The sequence below is a fragment of the Chelon labrosus genome, assembly GCF_963514085.1.
Source record: "Chelon labrosus genome assembly, chromosome: 22".
NCBI lineage: Eukaryota > Metazoa > Chordata > Actinopteri > Mugiliformes > Mugilidae > Chelon > Chelon labrosus.
In genome coordinates this window covers 22,202,805-22,217,972 of record NC_140355.1, presented here as the reverse complement: position 1 = coordinate 22,217,972, position 15,168 = coordinate 22,202,805, and the positions used below count along the sequence as shown (strand labels likewise).

Genomic DNA, 15,168 nt, shown 5'->3' with positions numbered 1-15,168 from the left:
TAAATCAGAACGAGCCTCTAATTATTACTGTACATAATAAACCGTATATTTTATCACGCTGACTGCAGGAAGTTCACCCATGATGATGTTTTAAGAAAGAAAAATGACAAATGAATGCTTATTTCGATTTTCTTTAATTGATTTCATCACAGTGCAAATTCATTCACATTGACTGACCTCGTCAGTGCAAACACAAGGCACACAGGATTAAAGCGTTCATTTCATATTCATCGTGCAAAAAGTTCCCTTGACAGATTACTCACACTTCTCTCTCTACAAACACATCTTAAAAAGTCGTCCAGCTCAAACGTATAATAGGCTCTTTGCAAAAGCTTTCATTAATTCTCTGCAAAATGCAGTCACAACAGACAAACATCAGGACTGTTCAAGAAAGTCATCTTAATTTCTTGCATTGAAAGTGCTCCAGAGATAAAAGTATGAAAACAAAGCTCTACATCATCGTTCGACAGTTTGGAAAATGTTGCCACAAGTTAGACGAGAAGATTGATACCGCACTCGCACTGGTAGATTACATGTGTCGTTAGCTAGTAGACAGTTAGCTTAGCGTAGCTTAGCATAAATGCAATTCTCAATTGTTACACTTCAGTTTTTGAAGTAATTAAATAATGTAGATTGTGCGTATTAAAATAGAGCCAAGCTAGCTGTGTCAGGTAAATTTTATGCTATGCTAACTAGCTACTGGTCACGGGTTTAAATGGAACGGACAGACGTAAGAGTGGCGTCGTTTATCAAACTTTCAGCAAGAAATCAAAATAACATATTCCGCAAAATGACAGAGACGACAGTGGATCAGCAAACCTTTGGCTGAGTCGTCGTCGTCAAAAACAAAAGTTTCTCGTGTTTCTGTGGCGGCACTTTGAAGCGCTGATCGGTTTATTGTGCAGTTTAAACGCAGAAACACATCACAGTATGGATGAGAGTTTAGAATAAAAACTATAATAAACTCTTTAAAGGTTTAGATAATTGAGCACAGCTCAGGAAAACAACATTTTATAACTTGTCGTAAAAAATAATAAACATAAAAACAGAAGTACAGGTGATAGAAATGTAATTAGATGTTTGAGGGTTTGGACCCGGTAGTATAAAAACTACAAATCACAGTTTTACGCCACACAGAGCCAAGCTAGCGGTTTCCGGTCTTTATGCTAAGCTAGCTGCTAGCTGTGGCTTTATAGTCTAGATATCGTCAAAAGAGCAAATTACCGAAAAAGCTGTGACTCTGTTTTGCACGACACCAGTACCCTGAACCTGAAGCAGCTAAATGGAACTCAGCCATCACTCTTTTTAAACTGTTTTCCCTCAGAATGACGCCAAAGACGTCTTCACACTTAAAAAGTTAAGACAAGCTGACTCCACCCTCCTCACTATGGCAGCTCCCTCATTTAGCCTCCTCCTCCTCCTCCTCCTCCTCCTCCTCCTCAGTTGATGTTACGGCAGCTGTCCCCTGAGCAGGACTGGAGCTTTATGAGCCGCTGGTTCATGGTCTGCAGGACGGACGGGTCCACCTTCTTCACGATGTTCTCCAGCTGGTGGGGGTCCGCCTTCAGGTCGTACACCTCCACAAACGACTGAGGAAACACAAGAGAGAGAGAGAGAGAGAACGTGTCTACATCTGCTTCAGGATCCATCAGACGCGAGTAGCCGAGCAGAGTCCAGATCTATTTACCTCGCTGTCTGCGAACTCACAGTACTGCATGTTGAGTTTGTTGTCCAGAGACCTGACGCAGGCGTACGTGTTGTTGTAGGCGTCTTCACACACACAGTCTGGGAAACATTGCTGAAGAAAATGAGAATGTCAGCGATGGAAAATGTTTTAAAATAAACATGATGATGAATATTCACCGTATCAACATCTACCAGTGAGTTACTTTGACTCAGATGGAAACTAATAAAACACAAACGTTTTAAAAACAGGTCTGAGCCCACATCCTGTCCCGTGAGACGAACTCGTGATTACGACACGAGAAGAAGCTGTGAACACGAAACCTGTGGTGTTCAGGGGTTGAGTCGTGAGAACACCCTCCTCTTCTTCCTCTTTTTCCACATTCTCCTCTTCATCTTCTCCCCCACACTTCCCTCTTCTTCTTCTTCCTCCTGCTCCTCCTCCTTCTTCTTCTTCTTCTACTTCTTCTTCGTCTTGTTGTTTTTCCTCCTCCTCCTCTTCTTCTTCTTCTACCTCCTCCTCTTCTTTTCCTTATTCCTTCTCCTTCCCCTCATCCTCTTTCTCTTGTTCTTCCTCCTCTTCCTCCTCATCCTCTTCTTCTTCTTCTACTTCTTTGTCTTCATCTTGGTCTTCTTCTTCGTCTTCTTCTTCTTCTTCCTACTCCTCCTCCTCCTCTTCTTCTTCCTCCTCCTCTTTTTCTTATTCCTTCTCCTCCTCCTCCTCTTTCTCTTGTTCTTCCTCCTCATTCTCCTCCACACTTCCTCCTCTTCATCTTCCTCTACAATCTTTTAGATCGTAGCGATGCTAGCAGCAGTGAGCCGGACAGAAATGTTTTATATTCATTATTTCTCTTCCACTGAGGGAATAATCCCAAACAACCAACAACTCTTCTCCTAATCCCTCAATGAAGATGCTACTTTAGATATTATGTGTAATTAAATTCAGGTTTATTACAGATTAGCCAACGTTAGCCGTTTAGCCGTTCAGCTACTCACAGACACTCCAGGACCTAGTTTAGGACAAGACGGGTCAGGTGTTGGACTTCCCTCTCCGGTGTATTCCACCAGGAAAAATGGTCGCGCCGTGCCGTTACGCAGCGACGGAGCCTGGAGATGAAAAGTTAAAGATTTAAGAGGATATTAAATACATGTAGAATAAACAGTCAGGTCGTAGTAAAGCAGCGGCTGACCATCTGAGACAGGAACGACTGTCCGTCCACGTTTATGGACGACAGGTTGAGTCCAGAGATGTCCAGGATGGTGGACGCCAGGTCGATGTTCAGCACCAGAGCCTGAAAGAGTCGAGAGATGAGGAAACGTTAACTTTTATTTATTTATTTTTTATTTTTTTATTAAAGACACGTAAGTTAGAGGAGGTTTGATCTGACCTGCAGCGTCTGGTTCGGTTTGATGCCCGGGCCGCGGACCATGAGCGGGACCCTGATGTCGAACTCATAGAGCTGCCTCTTATCGATGGGCAGAGAGAACTGACCTGGAAATATTTAACAGATAAATCCTTAATTTAATCCTCATTTAGGCCGATTATTAACAATATATTTAAACCAGTGCTGCACATTTTGTTATCAAGAGCTTGATGGAAGTGATCAGAGCGGCGTGAACCAGGAATGAAGTCAGTTCGTGAAGGTTCTTGGTCGTCCAGGTCGTGGTTTATCCAAAAGTTTAGTGTTTATTTCTTTCTTTAATAGTTTTTAGATATATAATATAATTACCACTTGAACGCCAACAAGTTCCATTAAAAAGCAATGATTGTCTGTGGTTTGCCAGCTGAACATTTTGTACGCCCTCCATCCGCCCCGACCTCCTCACATAGACTTCAATGTCATTCAGATCGTTTGTTTACAGGAAGCATGAAGCTCCAGTGACCTAACCTGTAGACTCTACAAGTCCAGTCGACTTTCTTTAGCGTTTTTGATATGAATTAAGTCAATGAGGAATGAATCCAGCTGCAGGAGCCCTCCATCCACCCCAACCTCCTCCCATAGGGTAGTTCAGATACGTTGTTTACAACAAAATGGCTCCGTCTGGTTGTAGGACTATCCATTTGTGTGTCTGTGAAGGTTCTCAGTCATCCAGGTCATGGTTTATCCAACAAAGGTTCAGAAAAGGCAACTACAAGTCCAGTTTCCTTTTTTGAACCTTTGTTGGATATCCAATTGTGTGCAGCTATTTTTCCCCCTCTGCATCAGTTGAAACATCATGAAATGCAGATGGTGTGTTAGCAGACTGGCTAGCACACCAGGCTAGCACTAGCTTAGCTGCTTTATCGGCTATACACAATTGCAGCCACTTTCACAATGACAAGGTGGCAAACCACAAGGGAACAGGCGAGGAAGGAAACAGGAAGTGTCATTAGCAGAAAGCTCCGATCACGAAGACCTGAGGCCTCTACCAGTCCAGCTGCCTTTCTTTAGCGTGAACCGACCTGTGTGGTAGCCGTTGTCTGAGGTGTAGAAGATGTAGGTGTTGTTCAGTTCGTGCATGCTGTCGAGCTTCTTCACCAGCTTCTCCACCATGTCGTCCACAGACAACAGCGTCTGCCACCTGCAGGACAGATCGGAGCTCATTTATTTATTTATTTTTTCATGAAATCCGATTAGATTTCATTTTTGAAAGTTGATTTTTGTACCTTTTCCTGAAAGCACTGTCCAGGAAGGTGAGTGAGCTGTTGGACATGGGGTTGGCGGCTTGGCGCAGCAGCCAGTGTTTGTCCTGAAAGAAAAAGAAAAACATTAGAAACACAATAAATAAAACCTTTTATATGAGGCGTTATCTCAGAGATGTACCTTCGCCGGCTTGTCGAAGCTGCCGTCTCGAGGGGCCCGAACGTTGGTGAACTCCTTCTGGTACTGAGGCGCTGACGTCCAGGGGGAGTGAGAAGCTGGAGGCGACAGCATCATGAAGAAGGGATGCTGAGGACTCCGGTCGTCCAGGAAGTGAAGGGACCGGTTCAGCTGGAGCGACAAACGGGCCATAATGTTACGGCTGAACTAACGTGAACTGTGAAGGTGATGACGGAGGGTTCATCTCCCGTAAACTAGTTTCAAAGCGGATTAAGTTGTCAGCTGGTTGAGCTGGTTCAGCACAAAGACGTCGTGTCACATGAACAATGTGAAACTTTGACACGACATAAAAATAAAAAAAATAAAAACAAACAGATACTAAACAAGTTAAATCACGTTCTTCACTCGTTCTGCAGCAGGAGATGATTAACCGCTCACTCTGCTGACTAACGGGCGTTTTTTACATTTCCGTATAAACAGCAGCTGATTCAGACGGTTTGCAGTTTTATTTCTCGCCGTAAACTGTCACATAATCATGAAATAGTGCTGATGGTTGACTCACTATGAGGTCTGTCAGGTAGTCCTTCTCATAACTGTCGCCGTGTTTCTCTTCTTTCCCGTTCACAGACAGAGTGTAGTTGTAGTACTTAGAGTTTCCCACCTGAAAATCACAAAGCAAACGAGTGTGACGACAGAAATACTCGTGGACAGAACTGATCTGGTTCGTGTTTACATGTGAACCCACCAACGCATGCCACTGGTCCCAGCCGGGAGGAATATGGCCGACGTCTCCTGCAGCTTTGTGACCGTACTGGAGGCAGGAAAAAAAAACATAAAATAAATAAAAAGTTTCGGTCAAGCTAGCTATTCAAACAAAGCTACGAGCGCTAATGTTTACATGCTAGCTTGCTGATGTTTGCGTTGCCCTTTTAAGACCTGGCAATGAAATAAAGTAAATCACAAGTTCTATTTGTGGGTATCACATGATATCAGCATGTTAGCATGTTAGCACTGTTAGCACTGTTAGCGACCTTAGTCTTAGTTGACATACTACAAGTCCTAAAAATGTTTACTAGATCCAGACTGTATGAGAAATAGTGATGTTCCCAACAACCTCCTCTGTGTTTTGTGTTTCCTACATTAAGTTTTCTACCTATTAGCATGCTAACTGTTAGCCTTGGTAGCTTGTGGACAATAACTGTTGCCTTGCAGCAGTGTTCTCATGACTTACAGTTGATGTTAGCACTGGAACGGCAAACATTTAGTGTAAATGACTAATTCTGATTAACAAGTTCCATTTGTGGGTAGCACATGACATCATAGCAACATGTTAGCATTGTTAGCGTGGCTGTAGACCTTAGTCTCAGTAGACATACTACAAGTTAATCTAAAAATGTTTACAGCAAGTTAACTAGATTTAGATTGAAGTTTCCAACAAACTCTTCTGTGTTTTTATGTTTCCTACATTAAGTTACCCATTTGTTAGCCTGCTAACTGTTAGCACTGGCAGCGGCAGTTCCCATGATGTTACCAAACACTTAGGCATATGCATATGATACTACACTATCATTATTAGCATTGTTAGCGTGGCTGCAGACCTTCATCTTAGGTGACATACTACAAGTTAATTTAAAAATGTTTACAGGTTAGCAAGAACAGTTTTACTGAGGCTAAAGTGGATGGTAAGCTAATATAGTGTAATTTAGTCGTATAGAGGTTTCTTTGTAGTTTTATAATATGTCTGATAAATGTTGATGTTCCCAACAACCTTTTAAATCTATAAGCTAACAAGGCTAGCATGCTAACAGGTATCACAGGCTAGTTCTCATGACGTTTTGTGCACATGCTAACTCACGAGTTCCATTTGAAGGTAGCATATAATAGTATCATGTTAGTATTGTTAGCGTGGCTGCAAGTTCATCTAAAAACGTTTAGAGCAACTAATACTGTGTGTTTTAATATTATTTGATAATTAAATCTGATGATGTCTGGTGAAGTGTGTCCAGACCTGGTTGAGGTATTTCCCAGCGAAGAACGTCTGGTAGTTCTGTTTGCCGAGGAAGACGGGGAAGGCCTCGGCCTCGGGTCCCTTCTGCCACCCGGGGCTGGAGCAGTTCCCCGACAGGGAGTTGTTCCTCACCTGGTGGTTGTGGGGGTAGCGTCCCGTTAGGATGCTGCTCCTGCTGGGGCAGCACAGCGGCGTGACCGTGAACTTCACGAGGGCAGGAAATGAGAAGAGGAAGAGGGAGAGAACGGACGACAAAAGAGAAGCATGACAACGGAGAAGAGGATGTGGAACTCCTTCACTCGTGTCCAAATATCCACCAGTTCATTCCCTTTATCATTTTTAGTTTTTAAATTTGACAGATAAAAATGATTAAAGTTTAATCTGAGGAAGAAGCAGCAGGTGAAGACACTCACAGCGTTCACAAACGTCGCTCCTTCACCTCCAATTAACATTTTAGTTTTCTTCATCGGCGTCTGCAGAACAGAAACAAGAACAGACAGATGTCATCATTATATATTTATATATAAATATATATATACACACACGCAGCTGCCAAAACATTAGGTACAGCAGTGAAAACACTCTAATATAACAATCCTGCCCTAAGGGAGTGGTATTCAGCGTTAGTCCATCCAGTTTAACAGCAACTCCATCCTCCACAATGATCAACTAGTTGCGTCAACACTTTCTGACTCTGATTCATCAACTCAATATAAAATGAATTGTGCAATAAATCCCCGTTGGGTTTAGTAAACTTATTTTAAACGTCAATGTCGTTATAATTAAACCTGTAGAGAGAGAGTGTTTAACTGGAGTGTACACTACCTGTCCAGTTCATTAGGTACACCAAACTGTGTACACAACAACTACACAACTTTAACACAATTCATATACAACAACTACACGTCAGCAGTCATGCTTTAGAGCAGGACTTTGATATTAGAATGAATTCCACTGGTGTACCTAATGTTTTGGCGAGTGTCAGCTGTTTATCACATCATGTTTTCCTTATTTTGACTCAGTCTGACTTTGAACTTCCTGCTCCTCTTTGTTCTTATCTTATATATCTTATATTTGTGGTATATTATCTATAATGAGGAGATAAACCCTCATGAAGGATGATGATCATCAGGCCTTTCAAACAGATTTAAACATGTGATTAACTTTTTAGACACGCAGCTGCTCCAGGACCTGTCCCGTGGACCCCCCTGTCTTCACTCACCATGCCACCCAGCAGGAGGTCCTGGTCGTCGGCCAGGATCAGGACGATGTTGCTGGGTTTGGAGGTCTCCGCACACCTGACGCAGCAGGTGAGCAGCGCCGACAGCAGCGTGAGGAGCGTGACGGCAGCGTGGCGTCCCCTCCCCCGGCAGCTGGTCGCTCCAGCTCCGCTCCTCGAACCAGACATTGGGCCACAACCACAGAACCACACACACACACAGGTACGGACACACACACCGCGGCTGAGCTCGGCTGGAGGCCCGGATCGGTTCCTGCTCAGCGGGGAGAAGAGCTGCTGGAGACACGGACACGCAGGGACACAGTGGACCCACGGAGACTCGGAGTTTGAGGAAGTGGAGTCAGAGTCTGGGGTCACGTGACCAGACTGAGTGGGAGGAAGGAGGACTGAGCACGGGGTGTACAACTACACAACAACTACACAACAACTACACAACCACAGCTACACGACACTCATGCACAACAATTACAAAACACCAACAACTCACCAATCATTCACAACAAATACACAATAAAAACCCAACAACTACACAACCAATACACTACAACTACACAACTACACAACTACACAACATCTAGACGTCTTCCACACAACTTCAACCTCATTTAATGTCATTTCGTTTATTTTATTTTATCCAGAATAAAGAAAAATATTAGCTCCATGATAAATTGTATTGATCTGTTGAAACTGTGTAATAATTTCATTTAATTTAATTTAATTTTCATTTTATTATTTGTTTCTTTCCTCATCCACCTGTACAACTCCTCATCTGTGTGTTTGTGCATTTACACATGGCTGTTTGGTTATTGGTTGTAAATCCATTTAATTTCATTGCAGTTTAATTTTCTTCTTTGTTTAATATAATATAAATAATATTTATTTAATGTTATTTTATTTATTTATTTATTAGTTTTTGTTTTATATTATGTATGGTGTCAAGTATCAAGTTTAGTTTAGTTTTAATGTGATCGTACAGTTCGTTGTTTCCAGTCGGAACTGTTTTGGTGACGCACCGGCGCCGGTCCACAGCTGTAGCGCAGCTGCTTCCGGCTGAACCGCTCAGCGCTGAATAAAGCGGGTTTGTTTCCCACAGACCGACCTCAGAACATGAAGACGTTACATGAAACACGTTTAACGAACCGCGTGGACGCGTTTTATGTTTAGACGATATTTAGTTTAGTGACAAACAAACGAGCTGCTCATCAGTCATGTCGGTTAACAGCTGAGGCTCTGAGATGATGGTTCCACTGAAGAGGAGGAAGCTGGTGTCCTCAGTGACCGTGGACACTGGGACAGACAGAGTGTCCTCCAGGTTCCCTCATGTGGCTTTGTTCCTGCTGGAGAGGAAGATGGGAGCGAGCCGCAGAGCTTTCCTCTCTCAGCTCGGACGAAAGAAAGGATTCCAGGTGGAGGACGAGTTCAGGTGAGACTGTCCCAGAGCAGGTGAGACTGTCCCAGAGCAGCTGAGACTGTCACAGAGCAGCTGAGACTGTCCCAGAGCAGGTCAATAAATCAGGAGGAATAGTTTAGTTTAGTTTAGTTTAGATTCAGGTGAGACCAGAGAGGCTTTAACTGACCCAGGTAGGTGACTAAACAAGAAATAATAGTAGTTTAGTTTAAATACAATTAACAATGAACAGTTGACCTGGTTTTGTTAAGTTTATTTTTACAACATCTGGCCTGTATTAGTTTATTTTTATAACATATGCAGGTAACATATTTTATTTTATTTTATTTTTATGATATCTGACGTATTTTATTTCTTTTATTTAATTTTTGCAACAACTCCCCAATTTTATTTTATTTTTATAACAACTGACCAATTTTATTTTATTTTATTTTATTTTATTTTATTTTTATGATATCTGACATATTTTATTTTATTTTATTTTTATGATATCTGACGTATTTTATTTTATTTTATTTTATTTTTATGATATCTGACGTATTATTATTTTATTTTATTTTTATGATATCTGACATATTTTATTTTATTTTATTTTTGCAACAACTCCCCAATTTTATTTTATTTTATTTTTATGATATCTGACGTATTTTATTTTATTTTATTTTATTTTTATGATATCTGACTTATTTTATTTTATTTTATTTTTACAACAATGGACCTGTTTTATTTTATTTTAGTTTTAAAACAACAAATTGATTTTATTTTACTTTTTATTTAGTTTAATTTCAGCTGTAACTTTAGTGTAGTTAGTTTAAATCAGGAGCCATGTAGTTTATTAACGGTCATATTTCGTGTTTTCTCTGTTTCATATAAACCAGTCAACGCGTCACGCATCTTATTTCTGAAAACAACTCTGCTGACGAGGTCCGGACGTGGCTGGAGGCTCAGGTCAGAGGTCGCGGCTCCACGGTTCACCTCCTGGACGTCGGCTGGTACACGGAGAGCATGCGAGCGGGACGACCCGTGGAGATACAGGACACACATCGACTACAGGTACGTTTTATTTCACACCTCTAACAAATCAACTTATAAAATGCTGAGGAGTTGTTTTGATGAACTGTTGATTTTCTGGTTGTGACTTTCAGGAGCAGATGAATGAAGCCGAAGTGGTTTTGTTCTCGATGCCGAGCTACGCCTGTCAGAGGAGGACCACGCTGGAGAACCACAACGCCTCCCTCACCGTACGTCCACACGTCTCAGCCAGCGCCTCCTCTAGACGCCGTCTAAGCTCCGCTGCCTTGTCTTCCTCAGGACGCTCTGTCGCTGCTCGCCGAGAACGCCGAGCTCAGCGAGGAGGAGGGCCGGGGCGTGGCGTTCCGACGGGCCGCCGCCGTGTTGAAGGCGCTTCCTGTCAGGGTGACGGACATGTCCCAGCTCAGAGGGCTGCCCTGTCTGGGAGAACACTCGCTGAGGATCATCAGGGTCAGTCGTCTTCCTCCTCCTCCTCCTCCTCCTCCTCCTCCTCCAGCTGCTCACAGATTAGACGGAGTCATTTATTATTATTTGTTTTATTCTCTGGTCTCTGCAGGACGTCCTGGAGAACGGGGCGTCTAGTGAGGCTGAATCCACCAAACGGTCTAAGAGGTTTAAAGCTCTGAAGGTACGTCAGCTCTTCAGCCCCGGAACATGAATCACTGAGTGTGTTAGTGTTTTATTTCTATTTGTTCAGAACTTTAATGTAAGGAGTTAATTTAAATCCTCTTCTTACCTCAGACATCTAGTCTGGACGTGGCTGAACCTTTATATTAAATCGTTTAAATCTGCCAAAACATTATGACCACTTATTATCTGGTTCTCATGGCTCCTGTCAGTGGGAGAAGATATATCAGAGAACAAGTTGAAGATTTTAGAAGAAGGAAGAGGAGGGAGGGGACCGGGGGGGGGGACAAGGAAGAAGGAGAGGAAGAGTAAAAAGAGGAGACGGAGGTAACAAGGGACAAGGAGGAGGGAGAGGAGGAAGAGGAGTAGGGAGAGGAAGAAGAAGAAGGGGAGGAGGAGGAAGAAGAAGAGTAAAATAAGGAAGAGTAAAATGAGGAGGAAGAGGAGGGAGGGGAGGAGGAGGAGAAAGAAGGAGAGGAAGAGTAAAAGGAGGAGGAAGAGGAGGAGACGGAGGAACAAGGGACGAGGAGGAGGAGAGGAAGAATGGGAGGAGGAGGAGGAGGAAGAGGAAGAGTATTGAGAGGAGAAATAGTAAAAGGAGGAGGAAGGGGAGATGGAAGAACAAGGCAACGAGGAGGAGAAGGAGAGGAGGAAGAGGAGTAGGGAGAGGAGGCAGAAGAAGGGGAGGAGGAGGAATAAGGAAGATTAAAATGAGGAGGAAGAGGAGGAGATGGGGGGACGAGGAGGAGGAGGAGGAGAAAGAAGAGGATTAAGAGGAGAAATAGTAGAAGGAGGAGGAAGAGCAGGAGAAAGCGCAAGAAGGAGAGGAAGAGTAAGGAAGGAGGAACAAGGGGATCAGGAGGGAGAGTATAAGGGGGAGGAAGAGGAGGTGAGCAGCCCCAGGAAGGAGGAGAACCAGAGTCAGGGTGAAGGATCACAGAGTCTGACCCGTGTGGTTCTGGTCCAACAGAGGAGCAGCATCACCTCCAGAGGCCCAGAGGTGGTCCTAATGTTGTGGCTGATGGGTGTGTTCCAGGTGTTGACAGGTATCTTCGGGGTCGGAGCCAAGACGGCCGACCGATGGATCAGAGAGGGGATACGTGACCTTCATCAGCTACGAGCGTCGGGACAGAGTCTGAACAGAGCTCAGCGAGCAGGTTTGATTAAGACTAAGAATAAGTAACGTTCCTTTATTAAAGACGTAGCCATGGTGACGTAGCCATGGTGACGTACCTGTGGTGACGTATCCATGGTGACGTCCAGGTCTGGAGCACTACGACCACCTGAACCAGCCCGTGACCCGAGCGGACGCCGACGCCATCGCTAAGATCGTGGAGGACGCCGTGTCCTCGGTGCTGACGGGGGCTCAGATCGTTATGACCGGAGGATTCAGGAGGTGAAAGACGATTAAAGACGAGTAAAGACGATTAAAGACGAGTAAAGACGATTAAAGACGAGTAAAGACGATTAAAGACGAGACAAGAAAATAAAAAGACAGAAATAAGTCTGAACTAAAACTAAACTCATTGTCCAGAGGGAAGCAGAGCGGACACGACGTGGACTTCCTGATAACTCACCCAGAGGAGGGGAGAGAGATAGGACTGATGGACAAGATCGTCTCCTGGCTGGAGGCAAAGGTGGGGGTGGTCACCATGGTAACCACTAATCATTCAGGACTGGAGGAGGACATACTTCTGTTGTTGTTGTCTTCTGTTTCTTTCTCTCCTCCATTCTTCCCTTCCCACTGACCTCTTCTTCTTATCTCCTCCTCCTCCTCCTCTTCCTCCTCCTGGTGCTCCTCATCATCAGAAACTCTTCGTCATCTTGACATTAACCCCGTGTATCTGATCACATCATTTTACTTGGTTTCCACGGTAACAGTTTGTCCTTTGTCGTCTCCATTAGGGTTTGCTGTTGTACCAGACGACCACCAGGAACTCTTACCTGGAGTCCAGTGACGGTCCGGGACGTCCCGCCTCCAACATGGACCGCTTTGACAGGTGCCTGTCCATCTTTAAACTGGTGGGACAGGAAAGATGGAGGGACGGAGAAGGAGGAGGAGGAGGAGGAGGAGAAGGAGGAGGAGGAGGAGGAGAAAGGAGGAGGAGGAGGAGGAGGACAGAGGGTGGAGAGCAGTGAGAGTGGACCTGGTGGTGTCTCCAATCAGCCAGTTTGCTTTTGCTCTGCTGGGCTGGACCGGATCTAAGGTGACAGCTCCTCTTCCTCGTTAGTCTTCCTCGTTAGTCTTCCTCGTCAGTCTTCCTCCTAGTCTTCCTCGTCAGCTCGTCTCTGTGTCGATAAAGTTTCTCTGTTTCCTGCAGCTGTTTGAGAGGGAGCTGAGACGTTGGGGCCCGGTCGTGAGAAAGTCATGTCTCTGAGTAGCCACGCCCTCTACGACAGCAACCAGGTCAGAAAGAGAAGAAGAAGAAGAAGAAGAAGACACGGGTTCTCCTTCTTGTTCTTTTCTTCTCTCTTCCTTTCTTCTTCTCGTTTTTTCTTTTCTTTTATCTTCCTTCCTTTGTTCTTTTGCATCTCCTTCTTCTCTTCCTTTTCTGTTTTCCTTCTTTTCATCTCGTTCCTACCGTCTTTCTTCTTCCTCTACTCTTCTCCTCCTCTTTTCCGCCTCCTCATCTTTCTTTTCTTCTTATCCCTCTTTTTCCTCCTCCTCCTTTTTCTCTTCGTTCCTCTCCTTCTTTTCTCCTTCTTTTGTATCTCGTCCTTTTCTCCTCCTCCTCCTCCTCCTCCTCCGTCTGATTGTGACGGATGGCGTTTTGTTTTTTCTTCCTGTTTCAGAATAAATATCTGAGAGCTTCGTCAGAAGAGGAGATCTTTGCTCTATCTGGGTCTGGACTTCATCCCTCCATCAGAGAGAAACGCTTGAAAACCAGAAGAAACGACAAACGACCGACGAGATGAGAGAGAGAGAGAGAAACAACAGATGGACGCCGCCCAGACGCCGCGCTGAGCTTCAGGAACGTCCACATGACTTTCATGCTCCTCCTCTTCCTCCTCCTCTCTTTTTCTTCTTCTCCTTCTCCTTGTTTTCTTCTTCATCATTTTCTCCTCCTCCCTTTTCTTCCCTCTCCTCCTTTCCCCCTTTCTTCTTTTCCTCCTCTTCCTTCTTCTACTTCTTCTTCTGTCTCCCTCTTATTCTACTCCCTCCTCTTCCTCCTTCTCCTCCTCTTCCTTGCTCCTTAGTTATTTTCTGTCAGAATTAATTTCACCCGTTCGCTGACTTTGACAGGAAGTAAACACTTGATCTGTTTTTCTTTGTGCCTTTATTCAAGTGACCAAACTTAAGATTGATGAAATCAGAGCTGTTGTATAGATGAAGGTTGAATATATGAATATTTATAAATATATGAATTTAATATAAATGATCATCTATTCCCAGAGGAAACCGTCTGGTTTCTCCTCAACACTTTAGTTTCACCTCCTCAACTTTATTTTTATAATAAAAGACGAATGAAGCAAAAACATGAACCTCTTCTTTCTCTTCTTCCTCCTCCTCCTCCTCCTCCTTCATGCTGATAAACTGGAGTTTCGTTTCTTCTTCTTTGGTTTTTCTGAACGTTCTCTCCTGCAGACTCACACCTGTGTCACAGTGACCTGAATTCAACAACGTCCTCGACTGGAGGGAAACCACACGACTGCAGAGAGAGACAGAGACCGTTTGAGGTACTACACCTGAGTATATAGGTCACCTGCACATGCCACTTCATAGGTACACTAGCGGAAAACTCTAATAATATAAATGTTAAGCTGTAAATTGTGCAGTCTGCAGCTTCACCACAAGGTGGCGCCAAATCCCACATACTGGTCCTTTAATGGTTGATTTAAAGATGGAGGTCTCAGAACACTTGTATTTCATGAGCCTCTAGAAAACATCTGGAATAAACCTTTTAACGGCACTACATTTTATTTTGATGCATGATTAATGCACAAATAGTATAAACAAATTATGAAAAAAATTTACTAAAAGTTTAAAAATATATATATGCATGAGGACCAAACATAAATATACTAAAATAAAAATAAATTAGATATTTCAGAATTTTAGAAATTTTTAAGTTGACTTGAATTCAGTTAAAATAGAAGGTAATGTAAATATAAAAATGCTTTACAAATAAATAAGTAAAGAAAATACTGTAAAGATAAATACTATTTAATAGCAGCTAAGATTATTTATTTAAATAATCCTGGTGACACATTAGCAGGTTTTAAATACCAGATCCACTCAGGAGCTGTGGAGGTTTCCTGTGTTGTGTTTGTGAGAGTGTGAACTCTCAGGCGTTTCCTAACAGCCTCATTAACCTCTAAATACCAGTTTACCATCAAAGGCAGCTCACGCCTCCGTCTCCTGTCTCTC

At 43.4% G+C, this 15,168-nt stretch overlaps 2 protein-coding genes across 2 annotated transcripts; one reads left to right on the top strand and one right to left on the bottom strand.

Annotated features, from left to right (window-relative positions):
• Positions 1-49: 49 nt before the first annotated feature.
• gnsb (glucosamine (N-acetyl)-6-sulfatase (Sanfilippo disease IIID), b) lies at positions 50-8,051 on the bottom strand. The gene is made up of 13 exons (XM_084572714.1): positions 7,715-8,051; positions 6,906-6,965; positions 6,493-6,696; positions 5,230-5,295; positions 5,047-5,145; positions 4,488-4,655; positions 4,331-4,413; positions 4,127-4,245; positions 3,072-3,175; positions 2,874-2,975; positions 2,680-2,790; positions 1,688-1,798; positions 50-1,589 (listed from the first exon to the last, which is right to left on the bottom strand). The coding sequence occupies exons 1-13, from the start codon at positions 7,898-7,900 to the stop codon at positions 1,440-1,442; spliced, it is 1,563 nt and encodes a 520-aa protein (XP_084428840.1). The 5' UTR covers positions 7,901-8,051; the 3' UTR covers positions 50-1,439.
• Positions 8,052-8,786: 735 nt separating this feature from the next.
• polm (polymerase (DNA directed), mu) lies at positions 8,787-13,872 on the top strand. Its single transcript, XM_084571810.1, is given in 15 exon segments — positions 8,787-9,155; positions 10,019-10,193; positions 10,286-10,381; positions 10,452-10,622; positions 10,729-10,800; positions 11,836-11,956; positions 12,063-12,195; positions 12,334-12,436; positions 12,705-12,824; positions 12,826-12,899; positions 12,901-13,006; positions 13,121-13,150; positions 13,153-13,206; positions 13,593-13,634; positions 13,636-13,872. Coding segments are annotated over 15 exon segments (1,530 nt in total). The 5' UTR covers positions 8,787-8,967; the 3' UTR covers positions 13,681-13,872.
• The last annotated feature ends 1,296 nt before the right edge of the window (positions 13,873-15,168 follow it).